Source organism: Vicugna pacos, chromosome 25, assembly GCF_048564905.1.
Source record: "Vicugna pacos chromosome 25, VicPac4, whole genome shotgun sequence".
NCBI lineage: Eukaryota > Metazoa > Chordata > Mammalia > Artiodactyla > Camelidae > Vicugna > Vicugna pacos.
The window spans coordinates 16,764,661-16,790,274 of NC_133011.1; the positions used below are offsets into that span (position 1 = coordinate 16,764,661).

Sequence of the window (25,614 nt, forward strand, 5' to 3'; positions counted from 1 at the left end):
CTTTTGTTTCCATGATTCCCTGACCTAAATCAGACAAAATTGCAGGGCTTTAGCTGCTTTTTTTCTGTTGTCAGGAGCTGGTGTTGGCATACATTTCCTCTAATTTGAAATGACATTGTTTATGTTTGATACAACGTTAAGGATTTTGGCTTTCAAGAAAATGACATTAAATGCAATAATTTTATTTATCATAACCATTTTGTACATCATTGTTTTCTTTTAGAAGGTGTAATGTTATACATATTTGTAATTTATATTGCATGTATAAACATATTGAAAGTCAGCTAAAATGGCAAATTTATTTTACATTATTATAACTCATGAGTTTTAAAAACTAGTATTAGTAATTTTTCCCCTTCCTTGTAGGTTTTAAGATGTTATGGTATCTTTAAGTACCTTAGTTCCTTTCCTACAAAAGCCATTAATTTACAAATGCATAAAGCCTTCAGTTCTACTATTTCAAAGCTTTTAGATGATTTCTATATCAGTTTTATATATCCAGCATAATGCAGGTTACCTATGTTGTTGGCTAAGATAAATTACTGATTCATTAAATTAGAAACCAAGATAGAGAAATAATACTTTTATTTTTAAATGTTGACTAGCTCCACAATAGTTTTAAGGAAATAGATACATACTGTGTTCATAGGGAAAAAATGTAGATTTGATAGTTTATAATCTCATTAATTTTGTCTCCACAATTAAAATATATCCAGCCTGACTTTCTATGGCTTTAGAATTCTTTAAGATTTTACTTTCTTCAAAGTTGTTGCCCAGAATTAACATTTTGTGGGGTTCTTAAATGTCATAGATATTCTACAGCCCAAATACCATGAATTTATTTGAATTAAAGTGATATCTCAGTAAAATCACAAACTATACAATGAGTTCCCTAAGTCCTTAGCCTGAGCTTCCAGACTAAATGCAGTTGTAAAATTGGTTGAAATTTAACTTTGGTAAAAAGCTTCCCTGTGTAGCCCCAAGCTTTATTTTTAGTTACCATGTTTATTAGAGAGTTTTTGTCAATAAACTCCCAATTAAATAGAATTAGACTCAGATTTTTAATAATAAGTGAATTCTCTTCTCTCATTTGTATATATTTATTTTTAGTTATTATGGGAATGATTTCTCTAAATTTGGGGTTCCTAAAGGGTAATATCTCCTTTAGCACAATAAATTTTACTGCTTTTCCCTGATAGTGGACAAGTATTGAAGTCTGCTTTGGTCATGATTTCCATATTGAGATTTTGTTTTTTGTTTGCCTTTTGATTTTACTTTATTTAGAAATAAAGACTGGATAGAAATTATAGTCTGTATGATTAGGAAGAAAGAGAGTTTTCTCGTGGAAAAAATGGATAACAATTCTGGAATTTTTTTTAGCCTCTGTTGGTCTGTAAACTAAATTCCTGTATTGAATTGGGTATACTGTCCCAAAGAAGTCATGGAGGTATATACCTTTGATAAACACTTTATGGTAGCAAATTGGCTCCTTCAGCTTCTAAATTTGTGGTTTCTCTTTTTATTTTCTTCATTTTAGTGAAGGATTACCAGTTTTAGAAGCTCAGTAGAAGTAAAACAGAACTATGGGCAGGCATAGATGGAGTTAGTCAAGTGCTGCCCGTCAACTGAACTGTGCACTTTATGGACTGAGATAACAAGGAATCAAAAACATGAAACTTACTTTGTTTATACATTTCATGGTTTCTAGCCATTTCTTACTAAGCTTTAGCTGGGAATATCCTCTAGTTGACTCGTGGTTCTCTTTCAGGTTCTGGTTCAGAGAAATAGGCACAGAAACAAGTCATCTCTATGCACAGGAAATTCAAAGGACATGCTCTGAGTCGGTGGTGTGTGGAGAGAAATTGTTATGGTTTCTTTTTCTTAGGTCAGTTTTTGCTCATTGTAAGATATTAACTTCTTCCCGTAATTGGTTCCATCTGTTAAAATATTCAAATCTTAATTTGAATCCTTAATTTATGTAGCAGTGCAGTTTCCAAACTTGTTGACTATTACTGAGTAAAATGAGTGCTTACCTAATTTTATGGAGAAAAATGAGATCATCATTAGATACACTGACACCTAAAATAAATTAAAAAATTTTTTTGACTTCAATATTTTATTGTAGTGGTAAATAAAGTTAAGATGTGCATAAGAATATAGATATATTTAACTTGCCCCATTTAAGTTACAGCACACAAGTGACTTTTCTTCCTTTTGAAGCTCTGCAGTGCATTGAACCTCATAATTGCCTATCTTCCTTGATTGGAAGGAGCCCTTGTGGAGTGAGGTAGTACATAGGTGATCATTTTCAAAACTTTTCCATTACTGCTTTCAGTAGGCGATGTGAAAATTATTAAGACTGCTTTCTTTTTTCATTTTCTCCATACAATCAACAAGCCAGAAATAGTGCTGGTTCAGAAGAATTAAAGGTCAGTTTAAAATGCCGGCACCTATTGTTTACTGTAGAAAGTGAGGCTGGCGAACCATTCCAAACACTGAGCTATTTGACCGCAAGGAAGGGGAGGAAGGGCCGTACTGCACCATTGAATTATAGGAATAGTCCAGTTTTAATAGTTGTCATATCCCAATCCATTAAAGCTCTAGTCTAGCAAAAGTTTAATTTTTCAGTTGTTCAAATAGCTTTGATCAGAAATGTCACTTTCAAGGAACAAGAGTGAAAATGTCTTTGAAGGTGAGTCAGGTAAAAGATTACCATGGGGAGGAACTCTGGGTCCACAAGGAGCAGGAAGTTCTCATGCCTGCCTTAAATAGTGTCCACTAGGAAAGCCCCAGACTGGGGGTTTTACAGCATCATGTCACAGCCATGATCCCAGGTGCCTCCATGGCCTCTGTATGTGGAGGTGGAGGGAGAGGTCGTTTTCACAGTCAAACCTACAGAGCAGAGGTAAACATCTCCATTATGCATTCATTTATTTAGGACAGTAGGGGATGGAGTCCTTCGGTATGACCCAGAGTACTTACTCTTCCAGTGAACTGAGAGTTACCACACAGGGGCTCTTACATGAACCGGCAGTGTTCAGAGAACCTGGTATATAGTGAACTGGTTTTCGAGCTGTTCTCAGCAGTGAAAACACTGCAGGTGATGAGAGAAAAGCAGAAGGGAGGTCTCCAGGCCTGGTGCCCTGTTCCCCGAACTTCACTTTTATTTGTTTTTTTCATATTGAATTTTGTATGTTGAAAAATTATTTTGAAAGAGATACGCCTTTTACAAAATTTAACTGCTGTTGAAATATTCCAGTCTTTTAACACAAACTGTTTTTTGAGTAGCATTTAAACCTTTTTTAATTTTAAAATTCTTTGAAATCATTGTTATAATCATTATGATTATAGGAGAATCAGTAGTCAAAGCAGAGGATTCCTTCCATTGGTTTAAAACTAATTGTCTGATATAAACTTGTTATATTCTGTTTGGACTTTCTAATTGTTTTTTTTTTTTTTCAGGAACATTGGGAGTTTGTTGACATTCCTTCAAGATTCGATGCTATAAACTGATAATTTTTAACTGTCTAGGTTGCTGCTTCATTGTACACATTTGCCTGGTAAGACTGGGGATAAGTGAATTTTGTAAAAGTGCTCACTGAGCCAAAATGGAAGTCAGAAACTACCTGAAAACTTTTAAAACGGAAAATCCTCAAGAAAAAAACGAATCAGACCCAACCACACTTAGGCAGTGCCCGTGACAAGTGCGGATCACAGACGTCCTTCTCCTGCCACAAATGTCAGAAACGCTTGGCATCTGAGTACACTGCCTTCTCCCCCCTTTCTGAACAGCTCAACTTGGAAAGGTCAGCATATCCCTTTGGGAAAAATCTTTTCTTGTAAATTGGACTGTTTGCACACATAACTGTAGGAAATGTTTAGCATTTGCTTTGATGGGACAGCAGTTTGTTCAACAGAGTGGAATTGTTCTTTTTCCTGCCTGTTTGTACATCACAGGCACCCAAATTACGGAAAGCAACTTAGAGGCCCTTCTTTCTGTGGGATCAGATCATCCTGTCCACAAAACCAGCCAACGCCTTGGGCTTCCGAAATGCCAGCCATGTTCCATCTTTTATTCACTCTGAGGGACTCATTTGTGAGACACTTTGTTCTGAATAAAAGCAGTAATTTTCCACAGATTATACATATTGGAGCCCTGGAAAAGGAGGAGGAGGAGAAAGAGGGGAAGGAAGTAGCAAGAAAAAAGAAAAACAGAATGACTGCTCCAGGATCTCCTGCTTTACCTTTGCACAGATTTGTTTCTGTGTATATGATGGGTGTTACACAGTGTCCAGTGTTTCAAATGCGTTAACTTTCTCTGAGTCTTTTGGTTTACATAAGAAAGATACAGATCATTAAGACAACAAAGCAACTTGCTGCTTGTGATCAGCTGCCTCCAGTGTGATAATCAGCATAAATATTTGTGGTTCATGGAGAATTGTTCACCAGAGTCCATCTTACCATCCATCTTGAACTAATGAAGAACAGTGCTGAGTTTGTGTGGCTACATTCGTTTCTGTAGCAACAACTGGATGCCAGAAACATGCTTATAATTTTTCCTCAAGTAAAAATGCTTTCATTCAGCAACGACTGAAAATAAACCCAAGGAGGGGGCTGTAAGGAAGACGGCAGCATCTAGGTGTTGGTCTGGGCTGGGCTACAGGAAGGGACCTGAGTCAGAGCTTGGCTCGTTATTTTGAGAAGCTTCCGATTATTCACCTCCAGAAATAGCTTCCCTTCCATTTCAGCCGAATCCCTCTGCTGCTGACCGTGTGCTGTGTATGCCTGAGGCACGCGTGCCCGTGGAAGAAACAGCTTATCCCAGACAAACCACCTCTGCATGCGTACATCCCATGCCCTCCATCCTATCCCCATCTTCTCCACGGACTTCCCTCCTTCAATTAATTCTTTCTCTCCTAAGTCATCAGTATCTTTCTCTTCATTGGCTCAGTCACAAAAGCTTACAGACACCCTCTGTCTTCTCTCAACTCACATCCCCTGTAATTACTACCTACTTCCCTTCAGAGCAAAACTTAAAAATACTTAGCCACACACATTGATTTCTGCAAAGAAAATGATCTTGAGTCACTAAGACTTCGTTGTCAAAGCCAGTGGACATGTATCTGCTCTCATGTTACTCAGCTTTCTGGTAGGATTTCAACACACTTGACGCTGTGCTCTGGACTCTCTCTCCTCTTGGTTTTCAAATACTGCCTCCACCTAGTTTTCCTCCTGCTTTGGGCTGCCTTCCCCAGGTTCTCCATCCTCTACCCCTATCTAGATGTGGAAGTGCCCCAGGACTCAGTCTTTTTCCCTGGATAATTTAAATCCATGGCATGATTTTAAATAGTATGTAAATGCTGAAGAACCCCACTTTCATAACCCTAGCCCTGATGACTCCTGTGATTTTCACATTCATATATGCAACTACTCATTTTACGTCCCACATGTTTAATAGACATCTCAAATTTATTTTCCTAAACTTGCTTCTCTTTAACTTTTTCCATTCTCACGAAGTGGTACCACTGTTGACCCAGAGGCTCAAGTCAAAAACCTGAAACTCAACCTTAATTCGCTCTTCCTTAAACCCTACTTCATTTCCTCCTCACATCCCATCTATCAGCAAATCACATCAGTTCTATCTTCAAGATCTAGCTTTAATTATTCAATTTAATCTCTATATCCCCTTCCAATGCCAAATTGTCATAATCACTCAATTAGGCTGTCACAATGGTCTCTCTGCTGCCACTCCTGCCTCTTTACATTTTGCACAGAGCAGACAGTTAAAAAAAAAAAGGGGAGGGAGGAGCCAGATTATATCATTGTCCTGTATAAAGTCCATTAGTATTTCTAATCGCACTGGGAATAAATTCAAACAAACCCTACCATGGTTTACATGGCCCCACGTGAACTAGCTTCTCGTCCACTTCCCCATCCCCTTCCCCTTGGCTCCAGTTACACTGGCCTCCTGGATGCCTCCATCACAAGTCAAGCCCTTTTCTGCCTCAGGGACTTTGCCTCTGTTCTTGCAACATTTTACCTCCTGTATCTTCACATGAGTGGCTCTTTTTCATCCATTTCTTTAGAAATGTGTTCCTTGCATTCATCCCTATTGCTCACTCTTGGTCATTACACCTTATTTCCTTGGAAGCACTTAATCACTACCCAGAATTAACTTGTTCATTTGCTGGCATGTTCTGTGTCTTTCATAGAATGTATACTCCCCAAGAGCAGAAACCTTGTCTGTCTCCTCTATTGATGACAGACCTAGAGAAGTGCCTAGCATGTGAACACCCAGTAAGTATTTATTGAATGAATTCATTCAACAGCTATTTTTAGAACCCCTACTATGTGCCACCTACTGTTCCAAGTTCTTGACATATATCTGTGAACAAAACAGAACATAGATCCCTGCCCTTGGAGACCTAGTATTTTAGTGGGGGAGATGGGCAATAACCAAGACATCGTACATGAAAACAGAGTGTGCTTAAAGGTGATAGGTGCTGTGGGAGAAGTTTCTGGGTGAAAACTTAGGATAATCTTGTCTCTTCCCTTTGTGTGGGAAAGTGGAAAAGGCATTTGCTTTGCAGACGCTTGAAATCTCAGCTGCTAGAGATAAACAATGGGTTCCTGAGCAATTTACCGCTTTAGAGGCTCAGCTCCCTTATCTCCAAGATAGAGTAATACACACCTCACAGCACTGGGGTGAGGAATAAATGAAGTAATATAGATTTAATAGTATCTCATTCCTTTACCTGCCCACCCTCGCCCTGTTATTCCAAGGAGACGAGGCATATGGAGCAGCATATTCTCCCTCGCTGAACCCTCAGCGAACTTTAAAATAAAACCAACCCAGTTTTCCTGAAAACCCTCAATATATCCTGACTAGATATGTAGACAAACAGGTGTATGGATAATTCCAGAGCAAACAATCAACGCTACCTGTATTCAGAAACAATGCTTTTTAAAAGACAGAGTAGGCAGTCCTCACAATTCTTTAATAATTATTTCCACCTCTTCCTCATTTAAGTTAATTCCATTTTTACAGATCCCCCCCACTGATAAAGATGGAAGGATCTGCTATCCATTTAGTCTTTCTCATCATATGTAGAAGCAAAATCACAAAGCTAATTATTTCATAGGAGGATAAAACATTTATTTAAATGGAAACACTAATCTTTATTTTCATCATGCTGAAGTGTGGGGTTACAAATAATTTTCAATAAAACACTATATATAATAAGCAAAAAATAAGTTAATACAATGTAAACTTACATACAGCTTCATCAATTAACAGGTTTAAGAACAGACTAGCCATTTAAGACTTTGGAGCTACATTTAGTAAAAAACACTCAAACCTCATCAACCCCAAGTAGGACACTAAAGAGCTATTCAAGACTTCTTCAAACCAATTACACAAATACATTATTTTTGGTTACAGTCCCCTGCTATGCACAAGACCATTGGAATGCTGTAACAATTACACATTTTAAAACGGCACAAAGCAAAGCAAGGAGATAACATGCCAGCCTTACAGAAGCTGTCTTGAAAGTGCAAACTTTGCATTTTCTCTTCCTGAACCACTAGGGTAAGCACGGGTACCTCAGACGACGCGGCAGGGTCACGAGCATGCTTTCTATATCACACCGGTGAGACGTTTACTTGAACCAGGTCTCCATGCCTTTGAAGATACCTCTGGTTTTACAGGGAACAGGCTTCAACTAAATATAGTGCAAATCAAACACCGAGGAGCCGAAACGACACAACAGAGACCGCCACAGGTCGACCTGCTGTTTCTCCACCTGGTACAGCGCCACACGGGACAGACTGGCACATGGAAACGACGACTTCTCTTTAGGTCTTGATATGACAGGCGGTGCGGCGGAGCGAATGCAGGGCCACCACGCAGCAGCCCCGGAGCAAGGCTCCAATGTTGTAGACGGGATCTGTCCCTCCCCTCTGAGTACTGAACGCCCACAAAACAGTGGGGACCACGGGGGCCGCCACGGCCAGGAGATCCACCAGGAAGCTGCGGCTCCAGTACTGCCTGCCGACGCCCCCGCGGGCCAGCGGGACGAGGCCGTCCGACCTCCCCTCCGCGGAGCCTGCGAAATCCAGCTCTCTCATGAGGCGGCTTCCACGCGCTTCCGTGTCCCCCGTGGCGGAGGGGGTCTCCACGGGAGACAGAAGGATGGCTGAGTTCGGATTCCTTGGAGTCAAATCAACCACCAAGGCGGAGGTGGGCTCCAGGAAGCGTTCCGACGAGCCGGCCCCGGACTCATCATCAGGGGGTGTGGAGCTGGAGGGGCAGGGGGCCTGGAGCTTGAGCACGTGCTGGATGAGCTCGGAGAAGGCGGGGCTGTAGGGCACCACGTCGGTCTGCACCGCCTGCTCCACCACCGCGCTGCCCTCCCCCTGACCCCCCGCCGCCGGGACGAGCGCCAGGGCCTCTGCCCCGGGGCCGGAGCGAAGAAGCTCCAGGTCGCCAGCCTCCGTGGCGGCGGCCGCCACCATGTCATCAAACAAATCTGTGCCGTCGGCCACGCCGCCTCCCACCAGCAGCTCGCTGTCGGCCCCTTCCTCTGTGACCGGCTCTTCCGGAGACCGCCCATCGGCCGTCTTGCCAAAAGGGGTGCTGAGGGCCAAGCCCTTCTCCGGGGAATCGCACGGGAAGTCTAGACACAGTTCGTCCCTCAGAGAGCCACTGTGCGCCATCTCCATGCTCTGAAGGAGAGACTCCAACTTCTTGTTTTGAATGTTTATGTCCACGAAATACTTCTGAATGCCCTTGTCTTTATCGGCCAGGCTGCTCCTCATCGTTTCAATGACCTGTTTGAGCTGTTTAATCTCCTTCCTGGCTTCCTTGAGGGCCAGCTGGGCCTCCACCCGGTGGCACTCTTCTTCTATCCAGTCGTCCCTCATCCGGGCCAGCTGGGACTTGAGTTCCATAATCTCACTCTCCCTGCAGCCAGAAGACAAGCACGGCTAAGAACAAGGCCAGCTCTGAACCAGGCAGCCAGCAACTCTGATACCAGGAGCCCAGGCACACCCACGAGAAACACACAGGTGAAATCAGTTTTGAAATTTTTCTTTCATGAGTATTAAGGCCTGAATTGCTCCCTTAATTGTAAAATAGCTAAAACAGTAACTAGAATCAGAATTTAAAAGGCTATTTTTTTTCTTTTTGAGTGCCCACCAAGTGTCCGACATTGCACTAAGTACTATTCAAGCATTATTCTCTATTCAGTACAGGCACACCTCGTTTTACTGCTCTTTGCTTCATTGCACTTCACAGATACTACATTTTTATTATTTTTTAATTTTTTAATTTTTTTTTTACAAATTGAAGGTTTGTGGCAACCTGGCATTGTCAGACACTGTTTAGCATTTTTTAGCAAAAATGTTTTTTAAAATTAAGGTTTGGTTTGGCAGCTGGCTCCATAGCTCAGGGGTTAGAGCACTGGTCTTGTAAAATTAAGGTTTGTACCTTTTTTTTTCAGACATAATGCTATTGCACACTTAATAGACTATAGCAGAGTATAAACATAACTTTTATATGCACTGAGAAGTGAAAAAATTCATGTCACTTGCTTTATTGAAGTATTTACTTTACTGAGGGGGTCTGGAGCTGAACATGGAATATCTCTGAGATGGTCCTATATTTAATATTGGAAATTTTATTATTAAAACATGTTAGAGTCTCTTAGCCTACTTTTACCTCCATAGCCTACCCTTTCTTATGTCCACAAAACAATTTGTGGAAGGGAAGTCCCATCCCTTTTAATTACCTATCAAAGGCAGAAGGCAGACTGATAAGTTTTAACATTGCAAAATAGTTCTGATCATGCTCCACTGAAAATTTAAAAAATTTCTTTAAGTCATAAAAAGCTACATTTTGCAAGGACTTTGTGAAATGTTGATAATTCTGTCTTCTCTCAGATAATACACTGGGTCCAACCTACCCTGAAGGGAATCTATTCTATTTTTCTAGATCCTTTTCAGGACCCTAATTCAAGATATTTGTCAAAAAATTCTTCCTTACATATAATTTCTTCATAGTCAATGTCATGCTGTAAATAAAATATATGCCCTCATAGTCTCAGTGAATATGAAGACCAGATTGTCAGGATCCTGACACAGATGAAGAGATGTGGTGAAGTATTGCGTCCATAGGTTTAGGCTTGAACATTCTCCAGTTTCACTGCCATCCCATACCTCCCTCTCATGCCTTTTCAAACTCTCCCAGTTTCCTCAAATCATGAACCAAAGACTTCCTGAAAGTAGGGTTCTGACTCATGTCAGCTTCACCTTGAGTTCCCAGCCACTCTGGTCAGAGCTCTGCTTGTCCATGCCAAAATGACAGCGAAAAACCAACAAGCAAAAAATCTGGCCTGTCCCAAGAATGTCAAAGGTCTTTTCTCTCTGAGATAAGATCTCTTAAGCTTGGCCTGCTTTTGGGTTTTTTTTTTCCCTTTAATTAATGTAACACTTGGCCAAGAATAATGAACCTCTTCCTCCAGCACAAAAATAGCTTGTAGGAATTACAATGCCTTGGCCATCCGCTCCCTCACAGAGATAAACAGGGCTTCGTCGCACCCACTGTGTGTGACCCACTCTGCTGGAAGGATGGGACTGTTCCTGCAAGGGTTCCTGCCATTTAATAATAGTCACGTACACACCCAGCTCTTCACGTCAAAACTATACACCCAGAAAAAGCAGAGGGTCCCTTCCAACCCAGGATGGTTCCCTGAACTGCAACAGCCAAATCACGCAGAATTATTAAATGGCTCTGTTGAGAGACTGATTTAAGAAATATGACAAAAATTAAATGAAGTCATTTTTCTTCTTTTCTAGTTTACTATGGCATGGGTTCATGTTTCATTTAATAGGAAAAAGAAAGCACAGCGTGCAAGGAATGCGGATTCACCTCTCATGAAGTCGGCGCTCAGATTCCTTGAGCTTGGTCTTCAGGTGTCTCACTGTAACCTCTTTCTGCTGCAGAGGAGTCAAGTACTGCTCTGGATTTGGGGGTTTGACGCCATGATTTTCACCACAGGACATGTACCTTCCAGACCGCCTGAAATAATCCAAGTAATGAAATGCTACTTTTTCTATGAAATGAAAAGTCAAGGCACAGCTAACAACTTGAGAAGAAACGGCCGCTATGTGCTGGGGTCTGAAGCCCCGGTAGCGCGTGACCTCACGTCAGAAGAGGGGCTGTGATCTACCTGCCAGTCTGCGGACTGTTCATTTTGAGGAAGCGTGGGGGCAGGCTGTTTGTGAAGGGGGCAGGGACGGTGGAGAGGGAGATTTTCTACGGCTTAGGAATGATCTCATATAAAATAATGCATAATTGTCCACAGGCCAGCCTGTCAGTTCAGTGTAACATGCTGTTATGTTAAAGGACAATGAGCGGGGGCAGGTGGGAGGGCAGGAAGGGAGCAGATGACCTAGCTTTCCACACAGTGTGCCACTTGCCTAAAGACCCCGATTGTTGCTGGCTGAATTCAGATTGTTCTGACATCAGTCCCTGGTGTGAGTGTGCTGATCTGGTGGAAAGTTTCCTTCTGCTGAAGGGAAAAAGGCTAGTCCACTGTCCCCAGATATGTTTCTTATGAGAGGTGTCCGGTATTCTACAAAACCTCCATCGCTGGAATCCTGGCCCCTCTCAGGCCTCTCCAAGAGCGGGGCAGCCCTGCGGTAAGACAGCTGACTCATGAGATGGGGCGCTCAGAGGAGGAATACCGAAGGGGGAGGGCTGACTCGGACCCCCTCCAAGCCACCCTGTCCAGTTCCCAACTCTCCAGCCCTCCTGTCGGGACCCTTTGGGTGTGCAGTTCGTTTTTTTTCTGCAACTTCGTGTGTCCCAGGGACTCATTTACTCCTTGCTTGACCTTCAGATCTCATTTCAATTTCACTTTTTCAGAGATGCCTCCTCTGACACCTCCAGCCCAAGTTGGACCCCGTCCCCACCTTTTACATACACGTATAACAACAGGCACTTGCTGAATAATCCTAGTGTGTTTTTGTCTTTAGGTGGCTAATGCTTTTCTTTTCCTCTGGGGTCTGTCTCCTCTGGGCAGTCAGCACAGGGACCACCTTTGTTGTTTACCGCTCTGTTCCCAGTGCTTGACCCTATACTGGGCACAACGTGGTATTCAACACAGATCTCGTATTTGAATGAATGAATGAACAAGTGAATGACTTCCCTGTTCAGAGGGACGTGCAGAGGGCCCTCCTACTGCTGCTGTGCCATTTTTCCTCCCTAGTCAGTAACTCCTTGGACCGCTGAACCTTATTAGAAACTGTGGCTTGAGTCCCTCCTACAGGAGCCCTTGAAGAATGAGCCGAGTGTGGGAAAGGAAAGAGGCATGCGTGCAACAAGGCAGAGGATCAAGAATCATATAATTTTTTTTTTAAAGAGACGCTTACCTATTAGGACAAACTAAGAACCATGAATTGGGAGACAGGCAGCACTCACCTCATGACGGGGCTGCAGTCACTTCCCTTGTAGGAGCCAGAGTTGCTGCTACTTGGGGAAGACGGCGCGTAACTGGGATGGGTGTTAACGGGACTCAGCTGATTCCTGCAGAGCATGGACAGAAGGTCCTTGTCCCGTGGGGAGGGCGGGCTGTTGCCAGGCTTGAATGATGAAGTCCCATTGCTCCGCCCGTGGGGACCTCGACTGGGAGAAAAGGAGGGAGAATGTTCAAATGCCGGGGGCTGCAGACACCCAAATGCTGATGCTCTGTTCCTTCTTAAAGCCAGTTTCCACTGAGGAAATCCGATTTACATAGACTTGGAAGGGGCAATTTAATTGTTAGAGCAAACTGGCCGTCATCCCACCTGCCCGACATTCTCTCTCCTTGTGACATCAGCACCGGCCACCTCTCCCTGTGCTGCTCTTTCACAAAGTTTCTGACCATAAAGCTTGTTTTGGATTAAACCCAGTTGCCTGCAAAACACACAAACCATGTAAAATATTGATTTGGTTTAGGTTCATCTCGGAGGCTGTTTTGAAAATAGGGCTTTTGTTCCAGGATACCTGTTCCTGCTTTCAAATATTCAAGTTTGGTTCATGTTGGGGGAAGAAACCTAGGGTGGTTCATTTGGAGGATGGGGGAGAAGGGGGTTTGACAGTAAAGGAAAAGGAAAAAAAAGGACAGGTAAACATAAGCTGCATAAATACACTGCCTCTAATTTTAACCACCTATTTTTTTGTTTATTTTCTTTCCATCCCTAGTGACTTAGCAAAATCCTTATCATTTAACTGCTTAAATGTTAGCCCCCTTTTCATTCCCTCTTCTGGTCTTGCCCCTCCAGCACGGAGGCTGACTCAGTGGCTGGAGTGGCCTTTCTACAGTGGAGTCTGAATATCACTGCCCTCTTCAAAGCCATTCACTGGCTCCCCGCTGCTTCCAGAATAAAGGCCAGACCCTTAATAAGGCTCACAAGTCTGATCCCACCCCATCCAACCTGCCCTTTGTCCCGCCCCCTCCCCCTGCATTCCAGCATCCAGACAACTGATTTACAGTTTCCTGGTGGTCCATGCTCTCCATCATCTTTTTATTTTTGAACTTATTATTTTCTCTGCCTAGAATGTTCTTCTGCTCCCTAGCCTACGCCTCTGGATACCTCCTCCCCTGGGACTATGAGACCCTACTTCCAAGCAGCTTTCTCCAGAGTCTTCCTTCCTGAGGCCGGTGGGTGCAGTTCCTTGGTGCTCCCTAACACCCTGTGCAGACCTCCCCGTGCGTCCTCACACTGCCTCACCCCTGCATGCCTGGCTGTCTTTCCTGCTAGACTAGGGCATCCTGAGAGCAGAAACACAGCCTGTGCTTTTATATCCCACTCCCTTCGGGCACATGCTGGGGACGCCTTAAGCCACTGCTAAGTGAATAAACTGGGTTGAAGTCCTGGCACTGACACTTACTAGGAGCTTAGGCAAGTAAGCCACTTAATATATGGGGATATATGATAACTTTTCCTGCCTTCCTTACAGAGTTGATGTGAAAATAAATAAGAATGCAGGTTGAGTATATATATTAAGGGCAATTCAACTGCAGGATAAACTTGTTGGAACTTCCCTGTTCATCTAGTTCCATTGATCTGACACCCCTGAGTATGAGGAAGCATCCTGAGAATGTTGAAATTACTTTATATAGGATAGCACGTCTATGTCAGGAACATTTCTTGAGGTATTACAAGAAAACAAGAGAGACAAGGAACCTTTCATGTAGCAGTGCTGCTTGTGACAAGCCCCTCTTTGCAGGTTCGATTAGAGCTGTATCCAATGGACACATCTCACTGGGAAATGGCAGTGGACGTGAATATGGGTGTGTGTGTGGGGACACCTGGCTCCCAAACCACGATTACTTAAAATCGAATACAACCCAGTAAATCACATATAAAGGAAACATCCCAAATTCTAAAGTGAAAAAGTTCTTTCCTTTTGAAATCATCCAAATGGACTCTGCCTCCTTCTTGTGAGAAGGGGACACTTTATGTGGAACAGATGGGCCGATGGCTTTGTGACAAACCAACTTCGGCAGCTCATTGGCTGGGGCAAGGTGAGGGTGCTTCATGATCCGCAGAAAAGAACATGTACTCTGGCTCTGATTTGCTTCCCTCTGCTTCCCTTCTTGTCTGGCACCAGCTGGCCCGATTGTTTCTTAACGTGGCCACGAGAAATATGGAGGGTTAACTGTTACACGTTAAGAGACCAAGTAAAGAGCTCTCCTTGACTGTGACCTAGGGAATTCTATTCTAAGTTAACCTTTGCCAGGGACCCTCTGTGACTGTAGCCCCTTTGCAGGTGCTTTATGAACACGGTTTCACTTAATTTTGACCATCACAGCAATAAGGCTTATACAGTGATTGCTTCTCTTTTACATTACATGCAGGCTTCAGGTATGTGAAACACCTGAGGCTCAGGGAAAAAAAAAAAAAAAACTGGTCCAAGAACTCACAGCTCAACTGCAACTGGGATTTAAATTCAGGTCTCCTAACTCTAAAGAAATATCTCCTGATTTACACACATGGAATTTATTGTTTGGGGCTTGTAAATAGGTATATTAGGTACTGGCAAGGGAAGTGTTATTACCTTAAGAATTCAGCACCGACTTCTCTAGAGCAGTGTGTGCGCTAAGATGCGTGATTAGTGACATACAAATTAAATGAGAGGAAGATTTTGTAAGAACTCATCTGTTATACAGAATAAAGCAAGAAAGTCTTCCAACTCTCAGGCGTTACTAAAGTACAATCAAGTCTTGAAATACATTTCAGGAAATGAGTTACTAGGCTGTCTGCAATAGTTAACTTTAAAAGGAAGAAACTGCATACTTGAAAATATCAGTTCTGTTCCTTACATTTAGCTTAGTTCAAATGCTACTGTGTCTGGGTACGAACTCATTGTGGATGATGATAAAAAACATTGTCCATGGAGAAGACAGGATTCCGCCTTTGCTAAGGTCATGCACAGGCAAATCTGGAGCTACCTGCCTAGCGCTCCCCTAATCCCTCGGTCCGGTGGCCAAGAAGAATGCAATCCACAAAGAGGAGATAGAATTCTGCTACCCTGCCCCCTTCCTGCAAACCTGAACACAGTTAACTGGAAAGTGAGAGAGCAGTGAAGAAGGGATCCTGGCAGGGCACCCAGGTGAATCTCAATTCCCCAGCCACTGCCCTTCCCTTCAGGAAACACCCTCACCCTCACCACCACCACCACCACCACCACCGTCATCGTCATCATCATCATCATCATCAGTGCTACGGGCTGAATGGTACACTCCCCGAATTCACAGGTTGAAGCCCTAACTCTCAGTACCTAAGAATGTGACTGTATTTGGAAACTGAGCTTTAAAAAAGGTATTTATATCAAAATGAGGCCCCCAGGGTGGGCCCTAATCCAATCTGACTAGTGTCTGTATAGGAAGAGGGAGTTTGGACACAGACAGATACAGAGAAAAGACTATGTGAAGAAACAGGTAGAGGACAGCCACCTACAAGCCAAGGAGACAGGCCTCCGCAGAAGCCAATCCTGCTGACGCCTTGATCTTGGACTTCTAGCCTCCAAAATTTGTGAGGAAATAAATTTCTGTTGTGTAAGTCCCCAGGCTATGGGGTTTTGTTATAACAGCCTGAGCAAACTAATATGACCACGCCCACCCCCGGCAGCAATGGCAGCAGCATCACATCCATTAGTATCTTTTCACTTCTGACTAGAACAGTCATTCGATGACCCCTTTAATGAGTCCTGGGCGTTGCGTGACGCACTTATATCTATCAGTTCATTTAACTCAGTGAGGTAGATGTCATTATTATCCCATTTTCCAGAACAGGAAACAGGCTCAGGGCTCTGAGTTTTGCACCTAATAAATGCTGGATGCTGAACTCAAGCCCAGATCTGACTCCAAATCTCAAGACTTATTCGTCTTCTCATTTCTATCTGCCTCTAATCAGGTTCTCTTAAGAAAGAAAATTCCTCAGAAGTATCAGCAGAGTTGGCTTATAAGTTCTATAAGAAGAGATCATTTGTAACTCTTTTAAGTCTTGTTTTTAAAATCACCTGTCAACAACATTCTCTCCAACTCCACCTGGCCTTCATCTCTCCTGCCCCCTCACCAAATGTTCCTGCTAGCCTTCCTCCAAGGAGCTAATTCTCTACAGAGAAAATTTATTTATCACAGGAGGAGCAAGCCAATGAAAAGGATTGTAAGCCATTTTAGTCTGGCATGGATGCCCAGGCATGTAGAGGAGCTGTCCTCAATGCATGGTCCCACAGAGCACAAAGATTACATGAAATGCTGGAGATATTCCACCCCAGAAATCCATTGATGGTGCTCTGTGCCTGGCTCAGATAAAAAAACAGGATAATGGATAGAAATATTTGCCAATTTCAATTTCCTGTCTAGTAAGCATATGTCTGATTCGCACATAATTATATTTAGCTATTTTATGTTTAACACATCAATTTTTAATCACTGAAGAGAAATTCATGGATTCCAGACTAGAATATTTTCTCTAAGTCACTCAGTATAACTGACATTCCCTTGGAATTTAGCCACAAACATAAATTCCTTTGAAATGCTTAATAAAATTAGCTTCCACTTCAGGCCAAAATTTCTTTTTCCTTCTGCCTCTCTGTTCTTTGATTCCTTGTACCACGGGCACGTGAATGGATGAGATAAATCGTTTATTCTCAAAGTAAGACACAGCTGATTTATACAGAGAATGTTTATAGTCACATCCTGTGATCCTGGAGGCACTTTATTTCCAAAATAGATGGTATTTGGGGACAGAACAATTGTGCTTCTTCACTGTGCACTTCACTCTGTAGTCACAGGTTTGTCTGGCTTCAGCTTTGAACAATGGAAAGGCTGCACTGGGGATCTCAGGTCCCTTTATAAATAACAGCGAGAACTTCTGCTCACTCAAGAGAAATGGGAAATATTTGCTTGCTGAGTTTTGGAAATGTAAGCTTTTAGAATCTAAATAGTTTTTCTCAGCAAGGGACTTTAAAAATCACGTGGTCCAACCTCCCTTTTACTCATTTGGACACTGTGGGCCAGGACAGTCAAGTGACAAATTACCCTGTGTCATGTGGTTTACTCCATGGCTTTGTTCAGGTCCCTGCTCAAAGCTCACCTCATCAGAGTCTCCCTGAAACGGCCTGTCTGAAATATACCACACATCCCATTACTCTCTGTATGCTTTCCCTGCATGTTTTTTAAAAACAATTACAGTATTTATGTATTTGTTATCTTTCTTTCCCTACCAGAATGAATATAGTTTTCATGAAGTTCTGTTTACCGCCCTCTCTCCAGAACCTGCCTCGTCGTAGATGCTCAATAAATACTTATCGAATAAATAAATAAAGTCACTGACAGCAGCAGAGAATCCCGGGGCTTACAACTCGTCTCATCGAGTGTGAACGGCGCTCCCATTCACCTCACAGTCCTTCTCTCCCGTAATCCGAAGAGCATCAGTGGCGAACATCCGCTGATGTTTACTTTGCTTCAAGCAATGCCCTGGCACTTTACCTGTTTTCACTAATGGAACCCTAACAACAAACCCTACGAGGTGGGTATGACTACAGCCCTATTTTACAGATGAGGAAACTGAGGCAGAGAGAAGTTAAGCAACTTGCTCAGGGCCACACAGCCTGCAGGTGCTGAAGCTGGCATTCAAGTCAAGGTAGCCGGGCTCCGAAGCCCACACACACACACTTAGCTCTTCCCTTCTACTGCTTCTTGTGGGCCCCGGGGGGCACCCATGCCTATGAACTTGATGCTTTCTTCACCCCTTCCTAGAGTGAATGGTGGGAGTTGCCAGAGGGTCTCTATGCTTCTTTCACAAGGATAAAAAAGGAAGCTCAGTTTGAGAAAAGCAAAGAAGGTGAAGGTGAAGAAGAGGCTTCGCAGCTAAGAGAGGACAGATTCATGAAAGGAAGGCAGGTGGAAGTGAGAGACGACCAGCTGGATACCCAGGTGAGCACACAGGTGGTGAAGAGAGGGGGCAGGAGAGGAGGAGCAGGGCCCCAGAGCCCGCCCTGGAGAAGAGGGAGCCGTGGGGGACAAACGCAGGCCACCCACCTGAGCACAGGGGTAAGGCAGGGAAGAGTGCCCACTGCGAATCCCTGGAGAAAATCAGCAGACAAAACCCATTCACTGAATAATCATAATAACCCACAGGAACGGACAGTAGTCCAGGTGGCTCCAGAGAAACAAAGTGCAGGTAAGTCGCTGGGCAAAGTGTCTTAACAAGGACAGAGCGCGAGGCAGGAGGCAGGCCTACTTGCGTGAGAAAGAGGACCGCTTGCTTCCCGCAGCAGACATGTGGACCTCAGGTGCCGAGATGCTGCCGGTGCTGCTTGAGGAGCTGAAATCGGCTTCACTACCTGAAAAACAACAGGGGAGAGAGGAGCGTGAAGGAAAGGAAACCCGAGAACACACTGGCCCGTCCCCTGCCCTCCAAGCTCCCTGCCTTCACACACAAACTCAGTAAGTGGCCAGGTGCCAGCGCTCCCGGGCTCTGGGATCTTCCTCAAAGCAGAGAGGAGGTGCGGGCACGAGGACATCACTTCATAAACACAGCTCGGAAGTGCAGGTGTTATAGACACCGGGTTCCTGCAGACCATCTGCGGCGACGACCCGGGGACAATGCCCGCCCCTCCCAGAACATCAACTCGCCCGCCCCGAACGTTCAGCAGAATGAAAAGCATGCTTGTCAGCCCCAGAGCAGTTTTTCCAAGAAGAGTTTATCTTTGGGCTTTGTAGCCGGCTAGCCATACTTGAATTTGGCACATTAGGGTCTGGAGATAATCAACCAGCTAGAAGCAGTGGGGGGAAAGCCTGGGCTCCAGATAACGGCTCCAACTGGCACGGTCCGATGGTTGCCTTCTCTGACTGCAGCTGCGGTTTCTCTGAAGAACGGAACCTTAACCAAGAGCAGAAACTGAACATCTCCAAAGAGAGTGAGGAAAAAGTTCAGTGACAGTGATGGAAACTATGAATGACACTGAAATTTGAAATCGCAGTTTTGGGGGTGGGTGGAGGGGTTGTTTATTAGTTTACAAAAATCACATTACATTTTGAGCACAGACTAGAGTTCATTGTATAATTAGAAACATGCTGTGTGGTATAATAATTAACATACATTTATTTTTAACAAAAAAAAAATACATAGTCCTGAAATAGGATTAATGAAAACATTCCATGGATTGCCTGGGGAAGAGCAGGGGAGTGGAAGAGGTAACAGAACAATGGGAAGAAAAGAGGATTTTTTAAAAAGTGAAATTCCATAAGCTTTTGGAAGATCAATGTAGGTAATTTTACTTGGCCTTGTTTCTCCACTCCTACAACACAATTTGTGACTCTTCTGGTCTAAAACCCAGAGCCGGATCACATTTCTGAGTTGAGGAAAATATGACTAACCTAAATCCCTTGATTTTCTAACAAGCAGTGAACAGTAACTATCATCACAATAATAACTATTTACTGAGTGCCTGCTAGGTTCCAAGCCCTGTTCACGATTGTTTCTATTCTCGGTATCTGTTCAGCTTGACAGCTTTGTAAGGCAGATATTAATCTCACCATTCTACTACTGAGGAAACCAAAGCTGATTTATTTGCCCAAGGTTTGTGGGTGATGAGTCCTGTCCAGGACCAAATCCGCATGCTCCTGCACGTCCTCAGGAAGGCCATGGGAAGAAGCGCAGGCAGCAATAAACTACTGCCTCCCTCACAGCCAAGATGAGCCACGGGGACAAGATGCGGCCAGACTGGCCCACCGGGGAATGGATGCTCTCACTGACCGGTTGTATTAGTTTTGCTGGAAGGGAAGGGAAGCAACAGCAAGGCAGAGAGAAAAATCCCTTCCCCAGCTTCCAGGACCTGTCATGAAAGTCAGCCGCCCTCTTCTGTGAAAGAGATCAAGAAGGACCTTTAGCACAGATGACAGCCGTGAATCCCAAGTCCCGGCAGAGTTCTGGGAGGATGAAGGTAGCAATTTAACAGGACCTGGACTGGCTGTTCCTTCTGGATTTCAGAGACTATCTACTGATGTAACAAACTCCTAGAAGCTCCCTGAACTTAATCAGTTGTCCCTGAGTAATGCATTGGCTAAACTGTGGTACTTAACTGTCTCCAGGATTCACGATTGGTAGTGCTCTGCAGGAAGCACTAGTCCGGACAGCCCAATGCAACCAAACTTGCCTGCTAGTAAATTAGCAGGTTGGTCATTAAATAATAAAGGTGGACGATTTTCAAAAATGGATCCTGTTGTGGCAGCCACCAGGTGTAAGATATTATTTTCTGATGTAAAATTATTACTCTGAAACACCCAATTTCCATTTTTTAAAAGGTATGCAAAATCCCCATCAATTATAATTTAACTGCCTGCGTGAAAACGGAAATTCTAGAACAGACACAGACAATTGCCGAAAATCTACTGTTAATCCTCATGGTTGCCTTTGATCTGCGATAATTATGTACTCTGAACTGAAGGGACAACTTCGTTCTAAACTTTATTGCTCCTGGAACTCAATATATTGACCTTTGCAGGGCCGAAGGTCACTTGGTTCCTGTACTTCCCTAACTTCTCTTGTGCACATCTGACAGAGACTGAGAAGACTCGTGCAGGGTACCCTGCAGCTGCATTCAGGACGATCTGAGTAATACGATAGTGAAAAACGTATATACTCCTTATTTCCGTTTATGATTTGAAAAAAATACAAACTTTCCAGCTTGGTTACTGCAATGTAAAGTCAATGCACTCTTTTTAAGGGATACACAGAAAAGTCAGTTTCACGGTATCATCTGATATGCTCTCCCCGTTTACTAAGAGAAAGCCTGCAGACCCGAAAAAGCCCCGTTTTATCTGTGAGCTGGCGACAAAGATACAAGGAAGGAGAGGCACTTCTTACGCAGGTCCTTTGAACAGTGTATGCAGCTAGGTTACTGTTGTGGGTGCTGTGGTTCACTGCTCTTCTGGGTTACTGAAATCATACAAAGACCGTATCTGACCTAAAAACACAGGTCCCGAGTCAGACAGTCCAGGTTCAAATCCCACCTCTACTGCTTACTAGATGGAGAATGCACGACATGTTACTTGTCACTTCACCTCTCCGAACCTCGGTTTCTTAATCTGGGAAATGGAGATGAGGCTCAGAGCACCTCCTAGGGTTACCGTCAGCGGTGAATATCTATCATCTTAGAAAAACACCCGATCCATTGTAAGCTCTCAACAAATGTTAGCTCTTACTATTTTTCTGCAGGGGTTAAAAAGACAACTGTTATTATACTGTACATTTCCTTTGTGGAAACTTTAGAATATCGCAATGATCCAGAGGGAAAAAATACAGTCTACAAGACCATCACCAAAAAATACCTTTTTGGAATATAACTGTTCAGCATTCATAATTAATACATTATTATGGATTGTTTTTCTTTTAATAGGTGAATATCTTTAAAGTATGGCACATTTTATTTTATTAGGTTGATGAATATGTAGGCTGTGTCCAATTTTTCTATTATCAGTAACAAACATTATGTGCCAGAAACTATCCCGAGCATCTTTTACATAGTAACTCATTTATTTCTCAGGACAGTATGGACCCTATGAGGTGGGGATAGTCATCAGTCCCTTTTACAGATCAGGCAGAGAATCTGAGTGACACGCACAAGGTGACATAACTAATAAGAAGTGGAGCCAAGAGCGGACCCAGGCCATCTGACCCCGGGGTCCACGCTCTTAAGCATAGGCCTAACGTTCCACAGATATGAGTGGGCATACAAATGTATTTCCCTGTCTGCTTAATTTCCTTAGAATAAATTCCTAAAAGCAGAATACTTAAGTCAAAAAATATACTCATATTAAGACTTTTAATATATATTCCACAGGGATTTTTTGGATAGCATTAGTCTAAAGCAGTTTTTCTGGTCAAGAACGTGTTTGCCCCCATCTGCCCCCACATGCAGACCTGAGTGGTAAATCTCTGAGGTCACAGGGAACACTTTGACAAAGCCTGGGGAACAGTATTTGGCCACTGAAGGGCTGTGCTTGAAAAGCTGAAGGAAATTTAAAGATGTGCACATCCAAGTTATCCTCGTCGATACTGTCTTCAGTCGGCTGCTGGGCTTGGCGGAGCAGGATGCCAGGAATGAACAGGGAGGATGAGCCTCATGACCCTTGCGGTACCGTGCGAGGCCAGTGTCTGGGCGATGGCTCATCCTGCAGCAGGAGGCATTTCCAAGTGGCCGGGCTGGCTGGCCTCCAGCAGCGCTGGTGGGCGCTGGTGGGTTTTTGTTTGCTGGCTCTGCAGGAGTCTCTTGAGAGGCCTTACTTTTATTCATGACCTTAGGGTAATGAGCATTCTGTGCATGTGATGGCAAGGCCCGGATCAGAGACAGAAGGGAAATGTAAACAAAAAGACTATGTGCCAAAACTGATAACTAGATGTATTTTTTAAAAACACTGCCTGCGATCCAGTCTCCTAGGACATCATTATTTTTGCCCACGTGCAGGAGACTGTGGAGTCCTCATACACCAGAACGTCACAGGCCTCAGAACAGAGCAAACCTGACGTCTGCTAAGCTGTAGGAAGCCATTCTAAACCGCTGATTGGAGCAACCCCAAACCTTCCTTTGTCCTCTGTCTCCACAAAGCTATCAAATTAATTCAGGCTAGCCACCGATATCCCCACCTCAAACAGAAGCGGCAAATTAAAAAAGAAAACAAAGCCAAAACCAGCCCCCCATCCCCTGTCCCCACACAGATCCACAGAGCTTTGATGTAGAGGTCTCCAGAGAGGAGAGAGGGGCCGTGCTCACTGAAGCCCCGCAGCGCTATGACGGAGCAGCTGGGCTGGGCACTCGGGCAACCACAGAAGACGCCGCTCGAGGAGCTGCCCCGCAGCTCACCCAGCAGCGCTGGCCCCCAGCTGCAGAGCTTTGGGGGTCTTGCCAAGGAACCCAAGAAATGCTTCACAGCCTAAACAGGGCTCTTGTTTTAGCTTTTGCAAACTATTTTGCAAACTGAATCCCCATAGGTGTTTATCTCAGAAAGGGAATAAGAGAATACTGGATCAAAAGGTTGATAAACTGATTGAAATATATATATATACACACACTATATACATTATATATGTATATATATATATGTTTTCTTGCATGTCAGAATATATCTTCCTGAAAAATTGTAAATACCATTTCATTTTTATCATAATTTCAGGAAGGGTTTATATTCACTCTGACTGATATTCATGTGGAGCTGCCATACACTTAAAAGCAAATATATAAACATGTAAAAACAAAAGTTCAAATTTCAAGTATGTAGAAGTGAATAATTTTGTACTGATAAATCTAACTAAAAACAACAACAACTTATGGGAAAATAGCAGTCCATGTCAAAGAATAAACTGAAAGCAAATATTTACAACATATTTATAGACAAAGGGCTAATTTCCTTAATTTACCAAAAGCTCAAACAAATTAGAAAAAAGAAAACAAACAGAAAAATGGGCAAAGGACTTGAACAGGCAGATGGCAGACAAAGAAAGAAAAACAAATGACTAATAGACCTGAAAAGCCATACAATCTCACTTATAACATAAAAAATATAAATGAAAACATGGAGGTTTTTTCCACTGGATTGGCAAAAAATTTTTTAAAAATTCGAAGTTTGACCACACTGGTTCTGTTAAGGTTTTGGAACAAAATACCGAGAGGAGGTAGCAAGAGCGTGAGTTGGTGCAACATGCGTGAAAAAGAAACCTGTACTGCTAGGAATTGACCCTGCACGTAAGCATCCAAAAGACAAGCCAATTGTCCATCAACAGCGACTGGGCAAGCCCGGTGGAACAGCAGCCTCGGAGGACACTCTGCAGTCAGGAAAAGGAGGGGCATGCATCTGTGTGTGCTGAAGTGAACACACCTGGAAGATCTGTTATTAGACAAGAAAAACAAGATGCAGAATAGTGGGTGTGGCACTCCTGCTTTTGTGTGAATAAATCCTTAAATAAAATATAACCTGCTATCGGCATAGAACATTTTTCTTGAGGAAGAAAAAAGAATGTCTGTTAGTAGTGGTTTCCCTTGAAAGTAGGACAAGGGGGATATAAAGCATCTCTTATTTTCCTTTTCCATCTTTTTGAGCCATTTGGCTTTTCTAACCATGTGCATCTTACTCTTGTTTTAAGAAATATAGATAAGGGTACAGGACAATTATGGACAACTGATTTTTTCTTTTTCCTTTTAAAAAATCTAAATTTTTAAAAGGAAAAATCCTTATATAACAAAAGTAATCACACCATATAATGCAGTATTTGGAGTCAAGCCACTTAGGTGGCTCTTCTACTAACTCTGGTGCCTTGAGAAAGTTGTTTACCTTCTCTCTGCCTCAGTTTTCTCATCTGTAAAATAGGGGTGACAATATTACCAGTAGGTATTGCTAAGGGATTGTGGGAATTAGGTGAAACATGCAAGGAAATCACAACAGTGCCTGGCACATAGCAAGCACTCAGTGCATGTTAGCTGTTATCATTTCTAACTGCAATGACTGGTACAGTGGCGTGAGGGCCATCTTTCCCTTAAAAAGCCCCACAATAGGAAATGCCTTATCTCACTTAAGTCAGACATTTTTAAAGTCACTCCTTACAAAAGATGGTTTTCCCTCAGTGGAGAGCATGTTTCTGTTTTTTACTGTGTGTGTGGGGTGTGTGTGTGTGTGTGTGGGTGTGTGTGTGTACACAATAGGGTGTATATAAAGATCCATCAACAAACTCTCCATGAATGCCTCCAAAAAAGTATCTAAAGTTGCTCACGGGTTAGAATGCTGCCTTCAGAAAGCCCCATGGTTTTTCTATTTGTTTGCTTTCTCTTGTTTTTTGGTTTATTAGGTGTATCTATTTCTTACTTTTGGTGGAGGTACCAGGGATTGAACCCAGGACCTCGTGCATGCTAGGCACATACTCCACCACTGAGCTATACCCTCCCCCCAGAAAGCCCCATGGTAAATGCACACAGGTTCACAACAAATAGCTCAGGGCTTGGCAGGGGCCAGTCCCTTGAAAGAGGGAGAGGGGAGCGTGGAAGAGGGGGCACAAGAGGGCCGACAG

General features: G+C 43.3%; 1 protein-coding gene and 1 long non-coding RNA gene across 9 annotated transcripts in view; one reads left to right on the top strand and one right to left on the bottom strand.

The window, feature by feature from the left end:
• Positions 1-7,138: 7,138 nt before the first annotated feature.
• Positions 7,139-25,614, bottom strand: part of SYBU (syntabulin) — a 103,547-nt gene continuing 85,071 nt past the window's right edge. For all 8 annotated transcript variants that reach the window (XM_072949616.1, XM_072949617.1, XM_072949615.1 and 5 more), the window contains 4 exons: positions 18,796-18,898; positions 12,482-12,685; positions 10,928-11,077; positions 7,139-8,962 (listed from right to left, as the gene is read on the bottom strand). In XM_072949616.1, the coding sequence (XP_072805717.1) occupies positions 7,855-8,962; positions 10,928-11,077; positions 12,482-12,685; positions 18,796-18,898 (1,565 nt within the window). In that variant the 3' untranslated portion in view covers positions 7,139-7,854. The remainder of the gene's footprint in view (positions 8,963-10,927; positions 11,078-12,481; positions 12,686-18,795; positions 18,899-25,614) is intronic.
• On the top strand, positions 8,937-11,358 carry LOC140689273 (uncharacterized). Its single transcript, XR_012064160.1, has 2 exons — positions 8,937-9,066; positions 10,855-11,358. It is a non-coding gene; the product is annotated as an uncharacterized lncRNA (long non-coding RNA).